Source organism: Rhipicephalus microplus, chromosome 1 (assembly GCF_043290135.1).
Source record: "Rhipicephalus microplus isolate Deutch F79 chromosome 1, USDA_Rmic, whole genome shotgun sequence".
Taxonomy (NCBI): domain Eukaryota; kingdom Metazoa; phylum Arthropoda; class Arachnida; order Ixodida; family Ixodidae; genus Rhipicephalus; species Rhipicephalus microplus.
Window position 1 is genome coordinate 128,762,044 of NC_134700.1, and position 25,481 is coordinate 128,787,524.

Consider the following 25,481-nt stretch of genomic DNA (forward strand, 5'->3'; position numbering starts at 1 on the left):
ATTGTATATGGTGTAAGCAATCGCTGGCCGGCAAGTAACCGTAATAACAGACCATCAACCGCTTGTTGGTATCATGGGCGAAAAAAAAAAAACAAGTGACATCACTACTATCGCACAGAATAACTTCCTGGTGTCTAAAGCTAGCCGCCTATGATTACTGACTGGTGTACACACCAGGCTAAAGGCACCAAAATGCTGACGCTCTCAGCAGACTTCCGCTACCAGTGCACGTTGATGAGCCTCATCCGCCAGGACCAGTACTCATGTTCATTTCCACGCCAAACATTGAACTAGCGCCAAGGAAGCTTGCTGAAGTTACGCAAATTTCCCCGCCACAGTGGTGTAGTGGATGAGGTACTCGGCTGCTGATCCGAAGGTCACGAGATCGAATCACGGCTGCGGCGGCTACATTTTAAATAGTGGCGAAAATCCTGTAGGCCCATCTGCTCAGATTTGGGCACAGTTTAAGGAATCCCAGGTGCTAGAAATTTCTTTAGCCCTTCACTATGGCGTCTCTCATAATCATATGGTGGTTTCGGGACGTTAAACCCCAGATATCAATTACCAACCGCTGAAATGACCCAATAAGACCCAGTATTGTCTCGTGTGAAAGAAGCGGTCAGACGTGGTAAACTGCGCCAGCTAGCTGATGAGGAGTTTGCAGGATACAGGAATCTCGAGGCCGAACTCTCCTTTCAGGAAGGCTGCCTAATTAGGGGCTGCAGAGTGGTTGATTTGATATGTGGGCTTTAACGTCCCAAAACCAGCATATGATTATGAGAGATGCCGTAGTGGAGGGCTCCGGAAATTTCGACCACCTGGGGTTCTTTAACGTGCACCCAAACTTGAGCACACGGGCCTACAACACTTCCGCCTTCATCGGAAATGCAGCCGCCGCAACCGGGATTCGATCCCTTGACCTGCAGGTCAGCAGCCGAGTACCTTAGCCACTAGACAACCGCGGCGGGGGTGCTGCAGAGTGGTGATTGCTCTCGAAGCGACAAAGAGTGTATTGGGCCTGGCCCACGAGAACCACAAAAGAATTGTTGCAATGAAAGCATGTGCCATAAGTTACTTTTAAGGGCTAGGTGTTGACAGCAAAATTGAAGAAGTGGCAAGAAACTGTGTGACATGTCGCCAGCAGCAAAAGCCACCAGGCAAAGCACCCGCGCATCAGGGGGAGCACGCATACAGCACCTTGGTACACCATTCATGCGGACATTGTTGGGCCTGTGGAAGAACAGATGTTGCAAGTGGTGGTCAATGCGTTCACCAAATGGCTGGAAGTGCACTGCATGCGCAAAATTCAAAAGATCACGTTAATCGAGCAAATGCAGATGCTGTTCCCAATATTTGGGTTCCCCAAAAACGCTCTTGACTGACATTGGCCCGTCTTTTGTTTACCCGGAAAGTTCCACTTAGGCCATTATTCTTTGAAGTTGCGCACTTCGTTGATGCTGCTCGTTCTGATGAATAATAATGCTTGAGTGCTTCGTGACGAGTAGGCCTCAAGGTCACGCAGCCGTAGAGCCGTGTTAACAGGACTCCTCGAGCTACACGGCACCTTTATGGAATTTTCTTTTCACAATAATATTTCACCTTGCTTGTTTTTTCTTGTTATAGATGAAACATTCATAGATTCACAGAGTAACTGCGGGGGCGTTGGGACTGTGCAGCTTTAATTTCTCTGCATTTTTTGCCTGTTCTCATTTTGTCTCCGCCACTTTTTCAAACGTACTTTACTTACTGAAAAAGTGCCTGGGTTAGAATTCAGAGGAATAGCAGATGATTTTTTTTACAACCTTTGAGTCTATCTGAAGTTTTCGAGCATGAGAAATCCTGCTTTTTCACTCGAAGCTGACGATACCAACGCCAAAAAATGGAATTGACATGAAGAGAGCGCTTTAACGCTTTACTGTTATTAATCTGGCCCCAACATTCACAAGTCCCACCTTATATACATATGTGTTAGGGACCGAGCTGTGAAGTCATGGAGGTTGTTAACTCTTTTCTCTATGCAATCACTTGTAAGACAGCATATGGCATCTGGATATCTTTGTACAATAGGTGAGTGAAAAGGCAACATAGTTATCTTAATGTAGCAAACATATCCTTGCCTCGTGCATTCGATTGCGGCTCATTGCACCATCCTCTTCGGTATCTGACAATAAATGGCACTGAATTATTGCACCGTCTCCCTTGATATGCAGGGTTACGAGAGAACTCGCTAAGCTGGCAACGTTCATGGAGGAAAAATCAAACGCTCACCAATCGTTAAATAACATATGCAAGGATCACAAACACAAACATATGCAACACACATAATAATAGAGGGCCGCCAAAGCAGATCAGGAAAGACGTGCTACGGCGATCTTGATCAAGTTTTTGAATCTGTGTGTATGTTTAACGTTAGGTCAGCGTTTGATTTTTTTACCCCTAACTCGCGTTTTCATTTCATATATTTCACACGCCCGTCATGAAAATGCAGTCCTATTATCGTGAGTGATGCCTACAAATACCTCAATAGACTATCGCGGCAGTTATTTGCTCCGGCACGCAACACTTTTTTTAGTTTTTCTGGGAGCACTTTTTGTCAATATAATCGTATATAGGGAGAGTGCCACTGTTCAAGTAAGCGCTACAATTCTTGGCTGGACATTAACGCCAAACTGTTTTATGCCAGTGTCCGCCAAGGCTTCAGTTACGTACTTTTGTCACGGAAATGACGTAAAAGCATACGCATGATCAGAAAGCAAACAAAAAAATTTGGTCAATGTGAGTCGAACCCATAATCTTTCAGTCCTCGACAATAGAGGGCGGGTACGCGGTTCACTGCACCGTGGCCAGTTATTTTCGCTTTACTGCCTGTTCATAGCCACGCACATCAAATAACAAGCATAAGAACACAAGCTTTGACAGTCTTACTAAGGGTGCATAAACCGAAAATTCTCTAAGTGTTCCCAAGTGCTCTACCCTGCACAACCACTCCGGTACAATCTAATGATCCATAATTCTTGAAAACTTTTCAGATGTGCTTTTTAAATATAACCCTGGCATTTTGTAGTGCTCTTGGGAACTGAAGGAATACATTATCATAGCGACTAAATTTCAATACTTCAACGCATCGTTTCTAAGCATCCGTCTCATATGGAACCTTTGCAAAAAGATAAGCGCTTTATTTTCTACGTGTTACCACAATGCCAAAGTTAGATAATAACACCATGTTTGGTTAGATAATAACTTTCCGTCACTTGTCCGAAACAAAGTGTTCCCCACTTATGCTCCTTCCTTGAAAACTTGCTGCTGGCCAGAAGCGTAGAGACGGCACGTGTTCTCTTTCTCTCTAGTTGGGGTCATGCCGTTAAAGTCTATGCCGCCAGTAGATCACCTTTGCCTAAGTTATGCGTCCAATCTGTCACGTCTTTCTGGTCTGTCACATTTCTCTGATTCCTCTCTCACTGTTTCCTACTACAGCTAGCACAAGCATCTATATTAACAATGGATATGATAAACGTTGATTGATGGTGCTATAGCTGCCAAACAACAATAGACATTGTGCAAGCTCTCCTGTATCTATCTACAGTCAACACTAAGCTACTTCTGTAGGGACATGCTTTGTTTTGTGTGATACCGACTGCTATGGTGAAAGGACCATGAAGATTTGTTTTTGCTGTTGCGAAAAAACAGCATTTATCTTCAAGCATGCGCAACTGCGTGCTAAAAATATGTACAAAACCAATTTATAAGCCCGGATTTTGTGCCAGAGCTGATGTTTCTGAAAATGAACTCATATTCTATAAGGCAGGTTCTCCTTCCTTGCCCGGGTTCGAGGAGATCGACGAAATAAATACACACCTGCGTTAAGAAAAAAGACAATTCTTTTATTCTAAACTCTGGTTGCAGTACACACACACCTTGTTTACAACTTTTTCATTTGAAGCGTCAACGTTCTCCCAAATTCACATTGCCCGCACAGTGTAGTAGGTAGTACCGCCCAGAGTTGATAATGCTAATCACAAGAAACAATACGCGGAACATTTTGCACGACACTAAGTGCCATATCTGAACTTCGTGGATGCCCACCCCGGCAATTCGTTGCCGCATTATGACTGTCCCTTATCTGTATTTTTTACCACAGCACGAGATCTGATAGCAAAAACGGTGCCCTAGGGGGCACTATAAAAACACCAGGGCATAACCCCTTCTCAGGAAACAGCAGAGCTTTCATTTTCTGGTCCATCAAGACTTCCAGCAACTGAGTGTAAGTAACGCTTAAAGATATATTAAAAGTCACTTATAAGTTATAGTCCTGCCGTGAGCTAAGTCAGTACTGCTAAGCTTTGAATCTCACTTAATCTAATTATTCAACAATAAAGCAATTAGATGTGTGTGAAATTCGAAAGGAAGATTCCAGCCGTAGCATTTTTCTGTAGTTTCGGCGTAAAATACAACTACATTTATATGCACATATATACTCTGTAATGGGGATGGAGAGATGATCACTGCTGCAGCTCAGTTGGTAGAGTACCAGAAGCTTTATTTGAATGTCAAAGGCGCCACACCTGTGGGTGGAAAGTTAGTTTTTTGACCACTTTTCTTTCTTTCCATGTACTGTTTGTTTGGCACTTAAGGGTAATCTCAGCGCGCATGGCGTCGTGGTGCAGTAAGCAAACATGAAACGCTGCAGTCGTGTGTCGACAGCAACTCGCGTATGTGGCGCTTGAGGAGCGTTGCGTTGAACGGCATCGTATGCAACAGCGGTGCGCGCTGGTCACTTGGTCAGGCTGCCTGCCGATTTTATTGTTGCTGAGGAATCTAGGCCCATATTCTGTCCTAAATATTGTGCGGTGCCAACCTAGTAGCCTCGGTTATTGATATGTGAGGTTTAACGTGACAAAAGAAGTATAGGATCATAAGGTTTGCCATAGTGGATTGCTCTGAAAGTTTCAACCACCTGGACTTTTTTTAACGTGCACCCAAATCTGAGCACATGGGCCTACAGCACTTCCGCCTCCATCGGAAATGCAGCCGTCTCAGCCGGGATTCTATCTCATGACCTGCTGGTCAGCAGCCGAGTACCTTAGCCACTAGACCACCGCGGTTGGGCCGAAACGCATCGCTTGACCCATACGGCGTAGGCCATGCAAGATGGTTGAAAAAGAGAAATTTGCATTACTCCCAAATGTTCACACTTCTACAACTCAAGCAACTGACAAACGTTCCAGAGATGCACCGATACACTGGAGTCATATTTTGACATTTGTTGTGTTTATCAAGCCTCTCAATGTGATGTATTCATAACGTGTTGCACATAAAAATGTAAAGAGTGAGAGATAAGTAACCCTTGTGTATTATTCTTACAGCAACCACCATGAACAGAGCAGGTGGCATTCTTATCCTGCTCCTCTGTGGCGTAGCAATCAGTAAGTCACGTTTCCTTAAAAATAGGCATCAGGTATATAAATGTCTGACTGCAAAAACAAAGAATGATCCATTTCTTTTACCATGCATGGACTAGAGACCTATTACCATTTCAGTATTTCGAGAGCCGCTCAAATCGTGGTAGTAAGACATATCATCACATGAGCCATATTTAGGTTCAGGTACGTGTTTGTGGCGGGGAACGATAATGAGAACAATACCGGAAAAGTTTGTAGAAGATTGCAGAGCGCCTTAGTCGTTCAGCCAGGCCAGAATCGCGTATTATCTACAGGGGTGGCTTTGTTGCTCCGTAATGCTCGTACGTTAATGCATTACAAGTTCGACTAGAGAGAAATGCGCTGCCCTCGGGTAATGTTATTACCGCTAAACTAAACGTTTCCGAGCGATTCAGACACAAAGGGCAACTAAAGTGCTCAATTACTTGAGCATTGCTGTGATAGTCACTGGCAGACACAGTTGTGCAGATATGGAGCAATTAAAGAGTGCTTTAGGTGCCCCATCAAGCCCTAACTAGCCTAAATCTGTTTTCTAGAACAGGGGAAGTCCAGTCAGAGCCTGGAAAGATTGGCAAGAATATGAAACAGTGAAAGTGAGACAAGGAATCTTTACTTAACTGGGCAGCTGTAATAAGAGACGTTCATCATGCATTAAACTTGAACTACGCCGATCTGATTACTTCTAAAAGTACCTGCTATAGGCTTAGGTGCGCTAAACCAGATAATGCCTGGCGAGAGAGTAGCTGGAGCACCTTACAAAACAGACGGATTATCGGGTGCAGGTTTCTGGAAAAGTAGGGGCTCGTAGGTTTTATGTGGATGAATATAACCGCCCTCTACATGAGATGCCAAAAGATCTCAAACTTGTCAGCGTCACACCAAAACTTCAAAATTATATTGGTATAATAAAATGACACCGCCAAATCACTGAGTATTTCGAAGCAAAATAGCTTGTTTACAGGTTTATACAAAACGCTTACGAAGTGTATTTCAAAGGTAAAAGAAATCCTTGGGTTGCTTCAGAAATCCAAGCCAGAAAGCAAGCTTACTTAAAAGAAGAGGTACGCTACAGAACATCACAATCATATGAATAATCCTGAACATAAAAAAAACCCTCCTAAATCTTGAATATTATTGACAAATTACGAAAGTTACGTGACGCAATAGATAGCTGTAGCCTCGTAAAAGTTTTGCATTAAAGTTTCAGCAGTGAGTTGGCAGTTCTCATAACATAATCAGCGTCGCGTACTTGCCTGGCATGATAAATATAGAGTATATTTTGTCATTGCAACAAAGGGCGAATAAGTGATGGACTAGCATTTTGTACGTCTTTGCTTATTTATGTGTGATTCATGGCTTCCACAGAAGAGGGGGTAAAATTTCTGATTATGTCTTAATAAATACGGAGTCTTGAGTAGCGTTTATACACATGTTTTTCTCTAACCCTCATTTAGTTGGTTCACTGAATAGCTATGCAAACCTAACGACGATGGTAAATTTCTCAATAATAATCAGAAGAATTTCAATTGACAGATGTGTAAAGAAAGCAAATTGTTCTTCCGTAGGTTCATCTTACAAGTTGCGGGAGAAAAACGACGCATTCGATGTTATTTTCAACAAAGAAGCAGAGAGACGTGATGTAGAAGCTATTCAGATCAGTCAAATGCAGCACGACATGTCACGAGGAATTCGTGAGACTGTTCAAAAACAGGAAGGAGTGCAAGACCAGGTGACTCATTTATTTGCTGTATTCATCATATCTGCATTTCACAACACAATGTTGCCCGTGTAATCTCACAGAGCTCGGAAAAAAACTGGATGACCAGAAATGAATGCAGCATAGCACTATAAAACGAATTCAAATAATTTTGTATCGTGCAATTTCTCAACGCAGCTCACCAAGTCACCAAGCTGCCCTACTCCAAAACTTATACTCTTACGGTTACCACCGGGGTAATTTATCAGGTAATTTCACCAAGTTCGACGACGCCCATGACATTCCTGTCGACGGGGTTCGTACCATATGACCCACTCACAAATATCACATGTCGTCTAGCAACTGAGCTTGTCAACAATATTCCGGACCTCCAATTTACATAAACGGTCCAAGTGCACATCTTTAAGATATTGCGATGTTGGACAGCAGCTATGGAGATAGGGCCCGTCAGATCAGTACTATTGTTGAAGTGAGGGGGCCCATCAGTGCATAGAGTAATCGTAATGGAAGGAAGCCTGTCATAATATTGATGCACCCACAGCGATGCGACCTGTCACCGTAAAGCAGTGACTATGGCGAGGGGGACACTGTGGTGTAATGGTAAATATAGATAGTTTTATTTTAGCGAAAAACAGCAAACGCAAGTATTGGTTATCAGTAGCGTTGCTTGTTTCGAATGGAGCATGTGCAGAACGTTAACGTTGCCCGCACTCTTACATGGGTGCGCTATTTCTGGCATATAGCGTTCAACGCTAATGCAGGCTGGAGAAATCGTACACATCGCAAGATGGTGGGGCCTGCTGAAGCGAGAACTGTCCACTTGGAATCTTTTAAGTCGTCAGCCTGGATTGGCAACTTCCTTCGCTTCCAAATAATGGTCGTATATGATTTAGTTTTGAGTAATGGGGTCCCGCCAGCTGTATACTGCCGATAATAGAACTAGGTTTTTGAGATAAACACGTAATTTTGCGTGTGGAAGGCTTAAAAACTTGTCTATCATGTTCGCTGATGTGTACGGTATACAGACGCAGAGATGACGACGATCTACTCATTACCTAGTTCCCAGTATAAGGCAAATACGGCCACGAGTCAAGCTGGGCCAGGTAATAAAGATCTTGAGGAACCCTCGATTGCGGCATATGTTGAAACGAAACGGTGTGTTTCAGGCCATCAGACGCAATACTGAACCAAACGCGGCACAAAGATGCAGCAATGGCGACGTCGAGCAACTTGGATTACTGGTGCACTAGAGGTTTCTGCTGTGCATACAAAGTTTTTATAACTATATGACGCCATAGGTGTTTTTGTTTACGTTAGCAGGAATGCCTTTCGCTGTACTAAAGTTCCGCCAGTTGGAAGGTAGCGCGTTCTAAATTTGTGTAAGCCCTGAGCCACCCGCTAACAATAACGTTAGCGTCTGACAATGCACTAAAGAAGATTGTAGCCACGTGGTGATATAACTTTTACTTATGCGTGCGTGTGTGCGTAGTCTGCGTGATAAAGCTGTAACTATTGTGCCGCTCAACTTGAGTACTGCTCCTCGGTATGACAAGACGTGGTGGGGGTGCCCGATCTTCGACACGAGCATATGTCAATCAAACTTATGAACGCGTAAACGTGGATACAAACCCATTGATTCTGAGAAGGGCCGAGTTCAACTCAGGACTGTTCTGGTGCTGGTATGACTGTCAAGCGTTTGTTGTGTTTTATATGCAGCTTTTTTGCATATAAAATAATTAGCTGAGCTTACACTGCTTGTGCAAGGCTGTAGATATCAAGGAATTTGTGATAACCTAGCTTTTCGCAGCTTTTTACGTTGGTTGTCTACTTATATGCGTGGTCGGCTTCGAAGTTAAGACCACGTCAGTTCTGTCTTGATTTTGATGGTACCAATCGGCTGGGGCTTAGCTACCATTATACTAAGCTGTCTTGTCTTCATTGATAAGACTTTAATTAAAGGCAATTGTATCGGGCGTATTTACCGAGGCCACTATCAGCATCGAGATGTTAAACGTAGTCTTGAATAACAACATAATAGTGGTCAATAAATTAGTAAGGATTAATTAATATAGTTTTAATCAACCTCTTCATGATCAACGTTACGTTAATTAGCATAGTTTACTTTCCTCATCAACTAGCATACTTAAGTTAGCCCAGTTCTAGCTTGACATAACTTCAATAGCAAGGTCTTAAGGTGCGGCATAAGTACCTCAGCCTTACCATGACTTGGCAGAATTAGGTTGGTCATAGCATGTCCTGGCATAATTATTTAAGTACATTATCCAGCCAAAAAAAAAACACACCATATACATGCAGAGAATGATGAGGAGTGGGGGAAGCTTCGGAGGGTTTATCGGTATGAACTGTGAATAGTTTGTCTGTTTGTCCATCCATCCGTCCGTTTGTATGTCCATCCACACCTGCTGAGTGAGCCACCAAACTAGGCAGTCGCGGACCACGAGGTAGGAGGAACAGACCCATGGCTCTAGGAGCTTCACTCTGAATATAGCTAATTAGCCGGCCACAAACGCTTGGTTGCTAGCTGGCGTGGACAACAAAGATGGCGCGCGCCGGCCGAGCAGCGCGCTAGAATGTACATGCCGGCCATTATGATTAACACGTGGCCTAGGGTTCAGCTGCAGTTGCGATGCTGTAGGATGCTCGGCCGGTACTGGTCGCAGATGCTATCGTGTTTTTGATTTTAAAACAGACTTAGTGAAGGCATTAAAAGATTCTAAAATAAATTAAACACCCCGTGCCTCTAAAAACTACTATCACGAAATGTTTCGTGACGCTTTTATTTCATGGGTGCACTTCTGCACTCAGTGGAATGACAAACAAATGAAAGAGGATGCATCTGGTTTGAAAACATTGCCTAACTTAGTCGACCACCCTTAACGCGATGACTCGTTTCATCGTTTACAACCAATGAAACGCAGTGTGCTGAGAGGTGGATTTGACTTATTCGTGCTCTTGGTTTGTTGATAAGGGGGTGTCACCGGAGTTCGGGAAAATCCCGAGTTCCACGAATTCGGGCAAAACTCGGCCGATCCTGCATAGCGCCCCCAGTCGACGAAACAAATATGCAAGAATAAACAGGCGTCTAACAACGTGGCTCTATCGTATGCTGTGGTGAGGAATCAGCAGGGATCTTGAACATATTCACGTTGCGCTACACTAAATAACGAAAACGGATAAACTACTATCGCTTCAGTAAGGGCACAAACAGCGACACTACGGCGGTGCCCGTTACTATAGTTGCAGCACTTCGATAACGGACCGGCTCACTATTACGACACCATTGCGGTTTTAATGACCACGACCCACTCTGTAAAAGAAGGTAGTGGTCTTGGGCACGCTCACTATAGATATGACGGCCCCCTTACTCTTGTGATAGTACTGCGCTGACTGGTCCCGTCGCCGTAGTCAGTACTTACTGGGATGTGCGAGCTGAATTGTTATAGATATTTTATAAAATGCTGCCGGCGACGGCCTCTAATACTTCTCGTTTTTATTTTTTACTATTACAGGGGGACGAGTACTTTTTTCAGACACTAGGCAAGGCCATTGCCAAGGTCGTGTTATATCCGGTCAGAATCATCACCGACATCGCCCAAGCCACAGGAGCAAAACCCACTGAAACTGGAGAGAAAATTATAAAGACAATTAAACATCTTACCGACTAAGCGCTTTAGGAAGGCAAGGCATACCAAGACTTACGCCCGCAAGCTGTCGACGAGAAGTCGGCCACACTTGACCTCACAGAATCTGATAAAAAACACATAACACACACACACACGAAATATTGACAAAAACAGGGAGGCGCTGTGCTCTTGTCAGAACCACACTCTATTATAGAAGAATCCCTATAGTTAACTTTGTGCAGCTCGTCATCAATGCTTTCTGAGCACATTATTAATAGTCGGCTTAGTTAAATATTATTCACCTATTCAGTTGCATTCGTAGAGAAATGAAAACGGTGCTGCTAATATGTGTGACTGTTTTTGTTCGTAACCTTTGAAAATAAAGGCTCATGTAAAATGCAGTTTGAATTACATTACAACGCGCCCAACGTCCCTGAATTGATTCTTATAGCCACTCAGGTGTAAGTTTAGCAATTTCTTATTTAATTGGTATTTAGAATGTTTGTGTTTGTTTCTGTTTATTAGAAGTGTGTTCAGCCGGTAGGGACGTCAGCAGTCAATACAAGTTACACATAGACAATACCGGGCTCTATATGGTAACGCTGCCACCCTTTCTCTTCATGCTTCTTGTCTTACCATATTGAAATAAGCGAAGTACTGACACAAAGATGGACTGTAGAGAGAGCTTGCGTGGTCTTGGCTTTTTGGTACGTTCTTTTGTTGCTGTGTTTTCCTGCTGCCATCCTTTAGTATTTAAGGCCCCATGATTTGTTGTCATTAAATTCGTTACTTTGTTAATTAGCCAATAAATGGTATCTAAAAAAACAAGGTCTTTACTGCCTCCTGACATTTTCATTCTCGCAACAAAATTGATGACGTTAACAGCTTGTTAACGTGGCATGAAGATGAAATACGCTCTCTATTGGTAAATATACGAATGATATCTGTTTTGAATTGTTTTATTGTCTGCTTTGCCATGCAGTCGCATGCCGGTCCTACCTTTATTACGACTATTGTGCACAATAAACTGGTTTCACGTCATTTGCTGCATTTGCAACTGCACAACCAGAGATAGCCGCATGTAGTCGAAAAGCGTGAAATCTTGACCGGCTTAATGCTTATTCCTGATATTCACGCATTTAACGAAAAAAGAATATGTGGGGAGGAAGAGATCGCGCTTGTACGAAGAGTGGTCAGTGCAATAAAGAAGCTACTTTCTCAGAGCCTTCAAACTCGGTGTGGTTTGGAGGCCCTTTAACAAGCGTCAAAATAGCGTGTTATTGGTGAAAATGTGTCACACTTTGCAGCCAAGATGCTGAAAGCCCCACAAAGGAGCATGCATCTTCGGTTACACAAGCGAACGTTTCAACGTTGTCACTTGTTGAAAACAAATCTGCTTGTCCTTTAGGACATGCACGCTCCTCGCCACACCACTTCATAGCTCTCAAGTGCCACAAAGTGTCGCCTGCAAAGGCAAGCCGGCTGCTCACGCGGTTAACATCAAATGTCATTTTTGTATTTCCGAGTAGAACGATCAGTCACTACATGAATGCTTTTGGCACATGCATGTTACTTCTTATATTGTGAGGTAAATTGATCATGCACGCGTCATAGGCAATAGTAACATCATGGTATAATAAACAAAAAAGGTAGCACAGGTAATCATTGGCAAGCCTGCTTGACAAACATGTGGTAACAAACGAGACACTACGACATAAACTTTATGTCATGTTTGACTTGAATGCCGACGTGGCATGAAAAACTCATGGCATGAAAAATACGATCATTTCGGTAGCTGCATATATCTCTAAAGATAGCATAACATAATTGACACAATATACACGCTTGAATAAAAGATGAAAATTTCGTTCACTCATTGCTGTGTTTTATAAAGCTTAGATGAAAATTTTCAGGTTGAAAAAGCTAGGAAAGACCAAAGAAGTAGGCAGGGAGGTAGAACAGAAAAAGTTCGGTTGTTTAACCTACACTGATTTATAAAAAAATAGTAGAAAGATAGGTAATAGGAATCAAGAAAGTGAAGAAGTAGATAAACTCAGAGTTTTAGGGGAAGGATGAATATAAAAACAATAAAAATATTGGTATACGAAGTAAGGCTGGCAGCAAGCTCTTTTTGATGAGGTCTCACACAACTCTACAAAACGCCGGTGTAATAAAATATTACCGCTTTTGCAACCCTTTTTGCACCCTATTTTTACGTAGAGGACGCAGCACGTAGAAGGGTATGCGAGACGCCCGCAGAAGACCGCGGAAAAAGATATATAGCCGGAAAACACGCATGGCAATGGCGACCTAGACCGCAAAGCCAAAAGTCGCAGTTGCTGCGTGAGTGATTCCCCCCCCCCCCCTCTCTCTCTCTCTCTGTTATTACATGCGCTTTTGTGCGAAGTAGATGCGCTGGCCTGTTGCACATCTGCTTCAGCCGCGTTAAATTGCACCCACCTGGTCACTATATTACGCAACAACATTACGACGACAGTGACAGCCAAACTCCGTATAAACTGTGCACAGAGATGGAACTGCAATAAAAGAGAAAAGGTGCAATTCCCTGCCACGTGCGGCACTTCTCCGAAAGTCAGAGGAGTTCGCACAAGCCCGTCGCCTTCAAAAAAAAACACACCTACTAATGTTTTGTGGGCCATTAAAAAACGGGACAGTGTTCTTGCAGCACCTGCATGAAAAGTGACCGATTATCAAATTGCTGCAGAGCGTTGTAAATTGCTTGCATTTCCGAAGCTAATAGGTGACACAGAGAGGTAGAGATGTAAAGAGTAATCGTAGAAAGAAAAAAATTGCCCGCAGCTTCCCTCGGGGGAACACTGAGGAGGATGCGGACCATATAATTGGTTAACGGGGTGTTAAAGTGCGACTTACTTGGGTCGATGGCTAAATTGGTTAACGTGGTTGTGAAATGGGGTGTTAAATTGCGACTTACTTGGGTCGATGGCTAAATTGGTTAACGTGGTTGTAGGAGGGGGTGTTAAATGAGTGAACACGTACACACGTATGCGAAAGGGCGGCGCTGGTCGAAGGGACGTCGATCATTGTGTTTGTGGATTCGTTGGAATTCATTTCACCGCGACCTTGGACGTCGACGCGCCGTACAAACCAACCGACGAGCGGCAACTGAGCGAGCGAGCGCCGACCTTGAGTATATATACAGCACGACGGCGCATGCACTGTCAGCTGTTGAATGTTCTCGAAGCGCGACGCCACATGCGCGTCCACTGGAGAATCAGGAGAATTGTAGATGTCGAACGCGGTGTGTAGAGGAGGAAGGGTGCACAGATGGTGGAGGAGTGAAGCGCGCGCGGTGTGTAGAGGAGGAAGGGATGCACAGATGGTGGAAGAGTGGGCGACGGCGCATGCGCGCGCGTCAGCTGTCGAATGTTTGAGAAGCGGTGTGGACGGCGCGGACGACGCGGACGGCGCACTACAAGGCGCGAGTATAAGATGCTCCGCATCTAAAAGATAATCTGGAGACGGAAGCATGATCTTGCTACTTCGTCAGCGTCCTTCCATTAGGACACCGCATGACGAGGCCCCACATATCGCACCTGTCTTACCACAGTCCGTTGAGGCCATAGGAAGGAGCAGTTGAGGTGGGCTGTTTCTGTTGTTTCCCGGGAAAGGTTAGGAAAAGGGGGCAGGTGGGCAATTTCCATAGATGCCCAGACCATGTGGAAGACGCCACATGTCTCCAACAGTGTGGGCGCCACCCGTCTTGTTTGAATCGAAGAGCTTGATAATTGCAGGACAAAGTCGAGTACTTGTCTGCAGGTACCTTAAAGTTGGCTCATCTCCTTTACTCAGCTCCTTTCCAGGAACCGGATAAAAGTGGTGAGTGCCGTTATAATAAGAAATATTTTTTTAACCGCAGCAATGGTGGGATGGCTTCCGAGTCATAAGGCGCGGGGGAGAAACCCGGTGGGTAACTGCTCGAATGGCTGCCTGAGCGGCCTATTACGTCGTACACTTTCATGGCCAGGAGACGAAATTATGCGTTTCGGCGTTGAATCAGTGACAGTTCGTCATAGAATGTGGCTAGATAAGAGGATATGTGCCCAGCAATTTCGGAAATTTGTTATTATTGTCTTCGAATCACGATCTGCAGCAGCAGGCTATATTGCTACGTGTACAGCCTGTTAGCAGTGCATCAAATATTCGACGCTTTCATCGTGGTCCAGATATGGCATGGCAGACTGTCAGTCATATATGGTGATCATTGCATCCCAGCTAGAGGCAGCGAAAAAGCGAAACTTAACGTTGATGAACGTTCGACAGAAGTCGGAGTTGCAGTGAAGGGCTAAGTTTATTCAATCTGGTATAGTCTATGTTCAACACGTTCCTCTCCGACAGTATAAGGATGCGGGCCAGTTGGCGAATTCGCCTCGTGGTGTCCATATTTTTATTGGAATCGGAACGATCTTGCTTCCCGATGTGATGCGTGAGCTGCAATATCAGCGGAATGATTTCTAGTAATACAGCTATGGCGAGTTAACCAGAAAAAGTGAATGTCCGTGTCTCTGTTCTGTGACTGATACTTTTACGGTTTCAAACACCTACTGTTGATGACGTATGCGTCAGAGAAATGACGTCAGACACTGTAACACCAATTTGGGTTCCGCAGACAAAGCCCATTTTCTCGGTTTCTTGGAATCAATAAGGGAAGTGCACTGTTCACGGCCACGAGCTGAGGGTGCAGTAATTCTGCGCAGGAAGCGGAATCGTGTTCAGATCGATATTAGTATTCCTTTTTGCCTGTGATCTCGTACTTCTTGGTAATGAAGGTGTTATTACTATTTCAGAGTCAGCAGTAGTTCTTTGACAAGATATTCAAAGCCATTAGAGAACTTGGAAAGGGTGCAGCAAACACAGTACAGGGGGCCATTGATGGTATTAAAAACACAGCTGAAGCGCTCACACTGACATCGAGTGACGCTAAGGCCACCACTAATGCTGCTAACATACTTCGCAAGCTCGTTATCAAAGACCTCAGCTTGTATGCCGGAAAAGAAGGCAAGACGTACAAGCAGTTTCGCCAACATATTACCGAAGAATTGTGTCGCGTGGCCGAGTCATTGTTCAAAAAGGGAGAAGCACTCTGTTCTTGCCGTGGCCACACGCACCTCGACAGAAACGAAGCGAAGTTTGTGCAGCTCATCGTGGAAGCCTTTTGAAGGCAAACCTGCAACGTATGCGAGGTAGACATCATTCACAGTTGCTTTTGCGTTTTTTAAAAAGGGGAGTTAAGTTGAATAAACTTTGTTTGTGCAATGGTCCTTAATACTCGTGACCAGAGCTGGGCTGCCAGCAGCCAGAACAAATGGAACTTATCGGCTGGTTTTCCAGCGGCGCAGCACTGATGGGTTTAGGGCGGACAATAGGTGGATGCAGAGCGGCAAATGGATACAAGATACACAAACAACTTTCTGTTTCGCCAATCAGCAAATGCAGCGGCAGTGTCTTGGATCTCATCCAGATACCAGATTGGGTGTGTCTGTTCATGCTGATCACCAGGCGCTATGCAATGCGATGAGCGCTGTGAAAATTTTGTAAGGCTGACAGCCACAATAACAATCAGTTAACAAGGCTTGTCTGAAATGTTTAGTTGTGTCTTATGTGAACAACACGACGCGCCACAGAAGAAACTTCATAAGCGACATAGAGTTGGCGTTTACCGACCATGTTGGTCTAAAGGCTAAGGTACTCGGCTGCTAACCTGCAGGTCGCGGGATGGAATCCCGGCTGGAGCGGCTGCATTTCTGATGGAGACGAAAATGTTGTAGGCACGTGTGCTCACGTTTAGGCGCACGGTGAATTACCCCAGGAGGTCAAAATATCCTGAGCCCTCCTCTACGGTGTCTCTCATAACGATATGGTGGTTTTAAGACGTTAAATCCCACATATCAATCAGTTGGCGTCGTTTTCAGCTTCCGAGAAACTTGCAAGGTTATGCGACCACCTGTACAAGGGTGCGGGAAGAAGCAAACGAATTCATATGCAGAGTGCGAGGTTAGTGTGGTTATTAAAACACATTTATAAATTGGAAAGAGTTATGTAGGGCAGACCAGAAGATGTGCTAAGCGGCACAAGAGTGAACCTGAACTGTCAGGTAAAAAAATACAGAATCTTCTGCTAGAAGAAACCATGTGTAGATGTGAAGCAGCGGGCGTAAATGCTTACACTGGCAGTGAGGTTCACGCTGACGATCATCGTGGCGCTTCGCAGGAGGCGCAAAGCGGGCAGTGATGGATTGGCGTCAGGGAGAGGGGAGACTCCAATTGGACACAGATACCCAAACTCTGCTTTTAGATAACGCGCACGCAGTAAATTTTTTTTATGGGTAAACAGCGCAGAAGACAAATCTTTCACCGTCACTAACTTGGATGTAGAGATTGAGTGTCTATATACGCGGTATGGCCAGTGAAAGATTATGCAGCGTGAGTAGTCGGTTTTTAAAGACGATGGTCTTTCTTGGCAACCTTCGACGCAAAACATTTGTTCTGTCTGTCTGTCTGTCTGTCTGTCTGTCTTTCAGTCTGTCTGTCTGTCTGTCTGTCTGTCTGTTTGTCTGTCTGTCTGTCTGTTCGTCCGTCCGTCCGTCCATATATTTGTCTGTTTGTCCGCCTTTATTGGTACCCTAAATGGCACCAAATTTACCAAGGAAGGAAGGAAGGAAGCAACAAAAAGGGAGAAGGCAGGGAGGTTAACCAGAAAGACATCCGGTTGGCTACCCTACACTGGGGGATTATGGAAGGGGACAAGAAAGACGAGAAAGAGAGAAGAGAGGGAAAAGAAAAAAAGGGTGGGGGAGAGACTGACAGTAATTTCACTGCAGCGTGTAGAACTCTACCGCATGTCAGAGGCGTTCACACAAGCCTGTCTTTCTCAGGAAACACAGCAGGGCTTTCACTGCATTGTGGGCTGTCGAGGCATGTGTACGTTGCTGTAATAGCACCTGCACAGAAAGAGGCCGATCATCCAGTCGCCGCATTGCGTTGGCAAGTATTTGTCTATCTGAGGCAAATCGAGGACAATGGCACAGCAGGTGTTCAATATTTTCGTCGGTGTCGCAAACATCGCACACCGCACTGTCAGTAATTCCGATTAACGTGGTATAAGCTTTCGTGAAAGCAACTCCCAGCCAAAGGCGATAGAGAAGCGAAGCTGCACGTCGAAGTAGGCCGGGTGGAGGTCGGAGTTGTAGTGAAGGGTCGAGCTCGTGCAGTCTTGTACGTCGTATGCTTGGTGTGTTCCACTCAGTCAGTGTGAGACGGCGAGCCAGTTGACGAATCTGCCTCGCCGCACCGCTCTTGAAAGCGGAATCGGAACGCTGTTCGCTTCTTTATGTGACGTGCAAGCAGCATGATCTGCAGAATCATTGCCGCCTATACCACAATGCCCAGGTAACCACTGAAAGACGATGTCGTGGCCTGTTTGTATTAACAGGTGGGGAAGTTTCACGGTTTGGTAGGTCAACTGGTCGTGGCATCCGCGTCGGAGAACTGATATCAGGCACTGTAACGCTGGTTTTCAGTCAGAAAACACAGCCCATTTACCTGGTCTTTCTTCTGAATTGATGTGTTCCAGTACATTGCGCAGAGCCTCGAGTTCTGCCGTCGTTGAAGTTGTCACATGTGAAGTCTTAAAACACCGAGTTACCCCTTGTGATGATATAACCCCTGCTCCACCTGAACTAGACGGCGTAGTAGAGCCATCCGTGTAAATGTGCACATGGTTACTGTAGTTTTGTTCTAGTAGGAATAGACTCAGTTGTTTCAGGGCATGTGTCGGTAAGTCCGATTTTCTCCTGATTCCTGGAATCATTAAGTGAACTCGCGGCCGGCTCAAGCTCCAAGGAGGAAGCAGTGGCTTTGATGCAGGTGCGTATGTCTCAGCAAACGATGAACGATGCTTGTAGACAATAGTGCCGTATGTCGTGCGGGGCCTTTCAGCAGCTAGGCTCGCCAGGTGATGAGAAGGGGTCTTGGCATAATGCCTGAGTTGCATGCGCATTGTCTCGGTAATAATATGCGTATTTATCGAGTGATCTTGAGCGATGGTAACGGTTTCAGCCATCGAAGCACTGCGGGGTAATCGAAGGCATATCTTTAGTGCTTGGGCTTGAATGCTCTGAATTGCGCGCAGGTTGGTCTTGCCGGTGTTAGATATTGCAGGTAAGCTGTACCGTAAGGTTCCGATAAACAGCACTCTGTACAGTTGTAGCATGGATGATATGGGCACTCCCCAATTCTTTCTTGCAAGGAATTTGAACATGTGGCTTGTTGCGATCAGCCGCTTCTTCTTCACATAGTTCACGTGTGGAGTCCACGACAGGTTTCTATCTATTATGACTCCCAAGAACCTGTGGCTTCTGCTGAACGATATGTATTCTTCATTAATCGATATACTGTAAGCAGACGTTTGTTTCCGCGTGAACGCTACCACTGCACATTTTCCGCAGGACACCTCGAGGCCTTGTTTACGAAAATAGCATGACGTCGTTGTAGCAGCCTTCTGAAGGTGGGCGCGAAGCTGAGGCCTTGTCACACCTGATGTCCAAATGCAGATGTCATCAGCATAGACAGAAATTTCTACAGTGCTAGGTAGCAGCTCGACTAGACCAATGAGAGTTAGGTTGAAAAGGGTAGGGCTTAGCACTCCTCCCTGAGGAACTCCTCGGCTGCTGTAATAATCAGGTGTTGGGCCATTCGCTGTCGTCACGAAAAATGATCTCAGCTGTAAGTAGCTGTACACCCACATATATATCTTGCCACCAAGACCTACTGTTTCCAAAGCACTAAGGATGGCTTCATGGGTGACATTGTCGTAAGCCCCCTTAACGTCTAGAAACAGGGCGGCGCACAGTCTCTTACAGGATTTCTGGTGTTGAACATAGGTCATCAGATCAACAACGTTGTCGATTGACGAATGGCCGCGCCTGAATCCAGTCATGGATACTGGATAGATTTCGTAGTGCTCTAAATACCACTCCATTTGTGTTAGAATCATTCGTTCCATCGTTTTTGCAACACAACTGGCAAGTGCGATAGGACGGTATGAGGCAATATCCAAAGGAGATTTACCAGCCTTTAGAAGGGGAATGAGGTGACTTGACTTCCATGCCTGGGGAACCGTACCAGTCGGCCAGGAGTCGTTGTATAGGCGTAAGAGTGCCTTTCGAGCTTCGTCTTCAAGATTACAAAAGGCACGATAGGTAATGCTGTCCAGTCCGGGTGCTGAAGAACGTCTGCACAGAGCCAGTGCCGCCTCTAGCTCATCCATAGAAAACTGGCATTCCATACGGGGATCACGTGAGGGCGGTGGGTTGTCAAATGTTCCCGTTCTTGATACTGTGAAATTGGAACCACCGGCAATTCTTCTACAGAAAGATTCTGTCTGCGACGTCAATCTCTCTGCATCGAAGGTGAAGTGCCGGAGATGTAAACGGGTGTCGCTGACCCAAGGTTGTGCTAAGACCCCAGACAGTTCACCATATCAGTGATAGGGGCTTTCGTGGATCCAACGACTTGCAAAAGGGTGTCCAACGTCGCCTAGTCAGTTTATCCATGTGCCGCTGTATTTTCTTTTGAATGCGTCTAGCCAGCCTCAAATCATCCATGCACTTTGTCCGTCGGTACCTTCGTTCTGCACGACGGCGTTCTGCGCGAAGTTTCTCAAGCTCGATGACGAAATCGGTGCGCTTGTGACTAGTCAAATGTGTATGCGTGGTATTCTGCAGGACATCCTTTATCGAGTGCTCTAGGTTATATGATGAGCCGTCGGTACAGCAGTCTTCCATTAACATTTTGAATTTCCGCCAATCGGTGTACTTGAGGCCTCTAGAGGATTTGGAGCTGGTGAAACCTTCTATACAAAGGTAAGTTGGTATATGGTCGCTGCCCCGCGTTTCCAGATCCGAAAACCAGTGCACTTTCCTGGTAAGTGAGCGAGAAACCAATGTAAGGTCCAGGCAGCTGCTATAGGCTGATCCGCGTAAATATGTAGGTCTTCCATCGTTACAAACGCAGAGTTCGTACTCCGAGGCTAAGGACACCAATTTCCTTCCTCTAGAGTTGTCCCTGGAGTTTCCCCATAGGAAATGATGGGCATTGAAGTCGCCAGTGATCACCCATGGCCTTGGAGTCGATGTCAGGATACCGCGTAAGCGCTCGCAGTCAAGGCGGCTTGATGGAGATAAATAAGCTCCGATAATCGTGAAAGCAACCTTATCCTTCTTCACAGTAAGGCACACATACTGATTCCCTTCATCAGGCGAGACCCTGTGGTGAACGTAAGTGAGGTCATTGCACATGAATACAATAACTTTGCTGCAGTCTCTGTGAGTGGAGGACATAAAGCACTCATATCCTGACAGCTTGATTGAAGCACACAGGTTGGGTTCACAAATCACAATAATGGGGAAGCGGTTCACAAATACAAACTGTCTAAAGTCAGACATGCGCGACTTCAGTCCTCTGGCGTTCCACTGAAAGACAGATGCATTCTTGACTTCCACTCGAAACGATGGTGCCTCGCTGGCCATGGTTTTACCTTAGAGCTGCAAGCACCGGACTCAGGGTGTCCAGCACATGCAGTGCGGTCTGCGCAGTGAAATTGGCCAAACAATACACTAAACGGTCGACCCAATCCGCAGCGCCCACCAATATTGCTCAAGAGTCAGCAGTCATACTTGTGTGATTGTCAATTCAAAAGCAATACTTTTTCAATCAAAAACCTCGCTTGCAAACGCTGCCTGCCTTGGTGTTGCGAGGCGAGAGGGCAGGGAGGGGACACGCATGCGCAATGGTGGTGAACACGACAGGGAGGAAGGTTCAGAAGGGATGGTGAAGCAAGCGTTAGTTAGCAAACGCTCACCACGTCGGCGTGGTGTGTTGAAAGTAGGGAGTGTAGGAGAGGAAAGAAGTTGCGCACGCGTAGTCTGAGTGTGATTACGGATGCCGACGTCGGCGCCGCGGAACAGAGACACGAGTTAAAGATGCTTTGCATTCAAAACAAAACATGCGGACAGCTACTCACCTACTGCGCAGAGTGCACGTGTGAACCGATAGTGAGAGATGTTGAGATACGAAGCAGCTGCAGCTATTATAGAGCAAGAAAATTTTCCGAAGCATACCGCATTAGCAAGAATGCAAATGAATGCGCCAGTGGATCATCGGTGTTTTTTTGTATAGCACAGTGATGAAGGTTCTCAATGATCGTTTCAAGATATTGTTGTTTGGCTTGATGACTCTTTGTAATGATGCCGTTCTGAAACACGCATGCCGGTGATGGTTTCTGCGAATTGCTCTTATAGGTAGATGGTGCCAAATAAAAGTTACTTGCAAGTCTACGTCTGTGGTCGTGTCTGGTTTTTACGCGTTGTCAGGTATTGCAGTTATCTCTTTCTGTTAATATTGAAAACTCGCCCAGAAAAAATTCTAGAACTTTTCAAATCTCCGTATGGCCACAATCTCACCAATATGATGGATTTTGTCCTATAGTGGAGGGCCCAAGCGACGATCTAGGCTCATCTACGAAAATTCGTTTGAATGGCAATCCCGTTATTTTGGACCAATGCGTCCTGCATGTTGAAGACTAAAGTTCTACTGCAAGGGTGTTTTGTGTCACCGCATCAATCAAGCGTTTCATCTGCAACGCTTTGCGAGGCCTCCCAACAATATCGCGGCCTGTAATGGTAGCAGAGGTATTTTAATGTGAGCGTTCTTGGATGGAGACTTATTTTAGGGGCGAAGCTTCTTAAAGTGGCACCCGTTCGTCCCTCGTTGTAGTCGTAGCATAGAAAAACATACTATACAAAGAATGGCCATACGAGCCTTTTCGTGTCCCAGCAAGATAGGTTCTGACCGTTCGCGAGATGGCGCGCCCATGCTGAAGTTCGGTTCGGACTGTCACGGTGGATGGACGTGTTTTTTGAGCACTCTCGATCGACTGCGCAGATAAGTTGTTTTGCATGTTTTGAGCTTGTTTTTATAATTATAAGGTAGGTTTTAAAATTCCTGTAGCACTTATTTTATTGCACGGCTTTTTCGGGGGTCAGTCACCAGGTATTTCTTAGTTTGTGCGTGTGTGTGTGTGTGTGTGTGTGTTTGATTTTTTTTTATTTTTTTATTTTTTGGCTCTTGTTTTTTTGCCCTCGGTGGGTCCACGTGCATTGAACACGCAAATTTTCGTACGAGAGCTCAGACTTTCTCTTTTTCGTAAGGCAGGGCTCGAGTTTGTAATTATCGAGTGAGACAAGTCATAGGAACGATTGGTGTCGGAAAGACATGGTTAAAAAGACTTTAAAGTGTTCAGAATGTGGGGCTGCTTTGAAAATGAACCCAAGTGTAGAAGCGGAAGGAGAAGAGGCTGACGCAAAGTGTAGGCAATCTGAGGTCGAGGAAAAAATGGAGAAAATGGGGGTTGGCCAGAGCGACCTGCTGATGACAATCACCGAACACGAGTTCGCGTTGGCGACAGAGCAAAAGAAAACGAGGGCGATGGGAGAAAGGCTGCAATCCGCCGAGGAAGCACTAGCCAAGGTGAAAAGAGGAGCGGCCTACGGAGAGAACCGTAGGGAATTGGCAACCAGAACGGCGGAGAAAAAAGAGCAAGCAAGTTCGGAAAAAGCAGGTTCAGCCGGTTCAATTGTCGCAAGGCCCAGCTTCAGCGAAGTAGTGGGGGGGGCTGGGAGGAGACAAAGCAGCTGGCGTCATAGGTGCAAGTAACCCCCAGGTGCAGAACGCTCCACTGAAAAGTCACAGCATGTGATAATCGAGGGGACTCGAATTTAAATCGATGTATAGAAGCCAATAAAGAGAGGGTGAGAGGTGACAAGAGGGTTGCAGTAAGGGCGTTGCTAGGACGCAAGCTGGAAGCAGTCATGAGGCAAGCGAGCGCAAAACTCAAAACTACAGCTGATAGACGAAACCTCGTGATCATTTAGGACATCGTTTAAACCACCTGAAATTAAGATACAGCAGGAGTAGCAGCCATACTGGCGAAAGTCGTCGCTGACATGCGCTCCACTTCTCAGGTACAGGTAGTGATATGCACGATACCGGAGGTACCGGTGCGTGATAGCAACCTGTAAAGAGTAGTTGTCAACGCAAACCAAGAGATATGGCAGATGAGCCGAGAAAAAGGCTTTGAGGTGGTGGAAATAAACAGAAAGGTGCATAGGTGGGGTGGTTTTCAACAAGACAGAATTCACTTCGATAAGCGGCTAGGTCATAAGGTGGGTTGGCGACTTGCAGGACGCACAGTAGCTTTTTTGGGGGGGCAAGCGGGCCCTTCGGGGTGCAGGATAGCTAGTACCGAGGAAAATGACCATGGAGACTCTGACAGGTGGTACGGACAGATACAATTCCAAAGTGGCACCAGTATCTAAGATAGGTAGAGTTCAGGGCAGGAATAGACGTAGCCACGAATGCAGACATAGGGTATATTAACATGCAAGGTGGTAGGAACAGGCTGAAGGGGGAAGAGATGAAAGAACAGCTAAAGGAGGAGAGGCCTATGGTATACGGTTTTGTAGAAACACATCTCAAGGACATGGAACAACCTCCTAACAATGCAGACCACGCGTGGGAATATTGTAATAGAACAGAAGGCAGCAGAAAGGGGGGTAATATTGGGGCATTCATTCATAAAAGCACAGACTGGCAAAGGGTCAAGCAGGAGTGCAAGGAACATTTATGGCTGAAAGGCAAAGTGGCAGGGCAAACGACACTCCTTGGTTTCGTGTACATGTGGACGAGAGCAAAGGCAAGAGAGGAAAACCAGGCAATGGTAGAGTGTATATCAAATGACATTCAGAAGTTAGGAGGAGAGTGCGAGATAATTATACTAAGAGATATGAATGCGCACATAGAAGATATAGATGGGTACACTGACCCGACAGGCAAAATGATCTTGGATATGTGTGAAAGGCTTGATTTGATCATTTGCAACAGTACCGAGAAGTGTGAAGGGCAAATAACATGGGAGGTAGGAAGGCTGCAGTCGACGATAGATTACGCACTGAGGTCACATAGGATGTCTAATAAGCTCAGGTGGCTTTCTGATCACTACCCAGAAGTCTGGGTAGCGATTACAAACGTATCAAGCTAAGTTTTGGAAGAGCAGTGAAAATGGGAAGGAGACAAGATGAGCAACTACAGGAAAATTTTTATTCAGAAAGGCAAATTGAAATAGCCACTAAACAAATTATTAAAGTAATCACTCAGGACAATAAAACAGTGTAGACATATACGAATCTAAGTAGACTGAGCTAGAGCTTGCTATAGCACGTGACAAGTCACCCCGGAAAAGAAGACACAAAGCCAAAAGTTGGTGGGATGAGGAAGTTAAGAGAGCTTAGCAAAACGTCGGGAAGCCTCTAGGGAACACAGACATGCTAAACAGCGGAGTGAACCGACAGATGATGTTGAAAAATATGGGAAATCTTTCTAAGCTGTAGAAGGGATGCATCCCTTCTGATAAATGAAAAAATTAGAAGAAAGGGAGCTCAGTGGCTGGCAGAAGTACATAAAAAAGATAAAAAGGCAGCTGCGAAATTTTGGAACCCTCTAAACTCCCTAAAAAATGAGGCGAGCCTTGAGCAGAGGTTTATAACTACAGCTCAAGGTGCTAGGCTAGGAGGGGACGAAGCTATTG

The 25,481-nt window shown here is 45.4% G+C and overlaps 2 protein-coding genes across 4 annotated transcripts in view; one reads left to right on the top strand and one right to left on the bottom strand.

Moving 5' to 3' along the window:
* LOC119178242 (uncharacterized) overlaps nt 1–25,481 on the bottom strand; it is a 79,903-nt gene that overhangs the window by 22,107 nt on the left and 32,315 nt on the right. The window contains exon 1 of one of the 3 annotated variants that reach the window (XM_075887352.1): nt 10,835–10,923. The exons of the other annotated variants lie outside the window; for them this stretch is intronic. The gene's annotated coding sequence lies outside the window, so the exon portion shown is untranslated. Of the gene's footprint in view, nt 1–10,834; nt 10,924–25,481 lie in introns of those variants that run through there. 3 annotated transcript variants of the gene reach the window in all.
* Nucleotides 4,173–11,627, top strand: LOC119178243 (uncharacterized). Its single transcript, XM_037429437.2, has 4 exons — nt 4,173–4,261; nt 5,364–5,423; nt 7,004–7,167; nt 10,686–11,627. The coding sequence occupies exons 2-4, from the start codon at nt 5,372–5,374 to the stop codon at nt 10,839–10,841; spliced, it is 372 nt and encodes a 123-aa protein (XP_037285334.1). The 5' UTR covers nt 4,173–4,261; nt 5,364–5,371; the 3' UTR covers nt 10,842–11,627.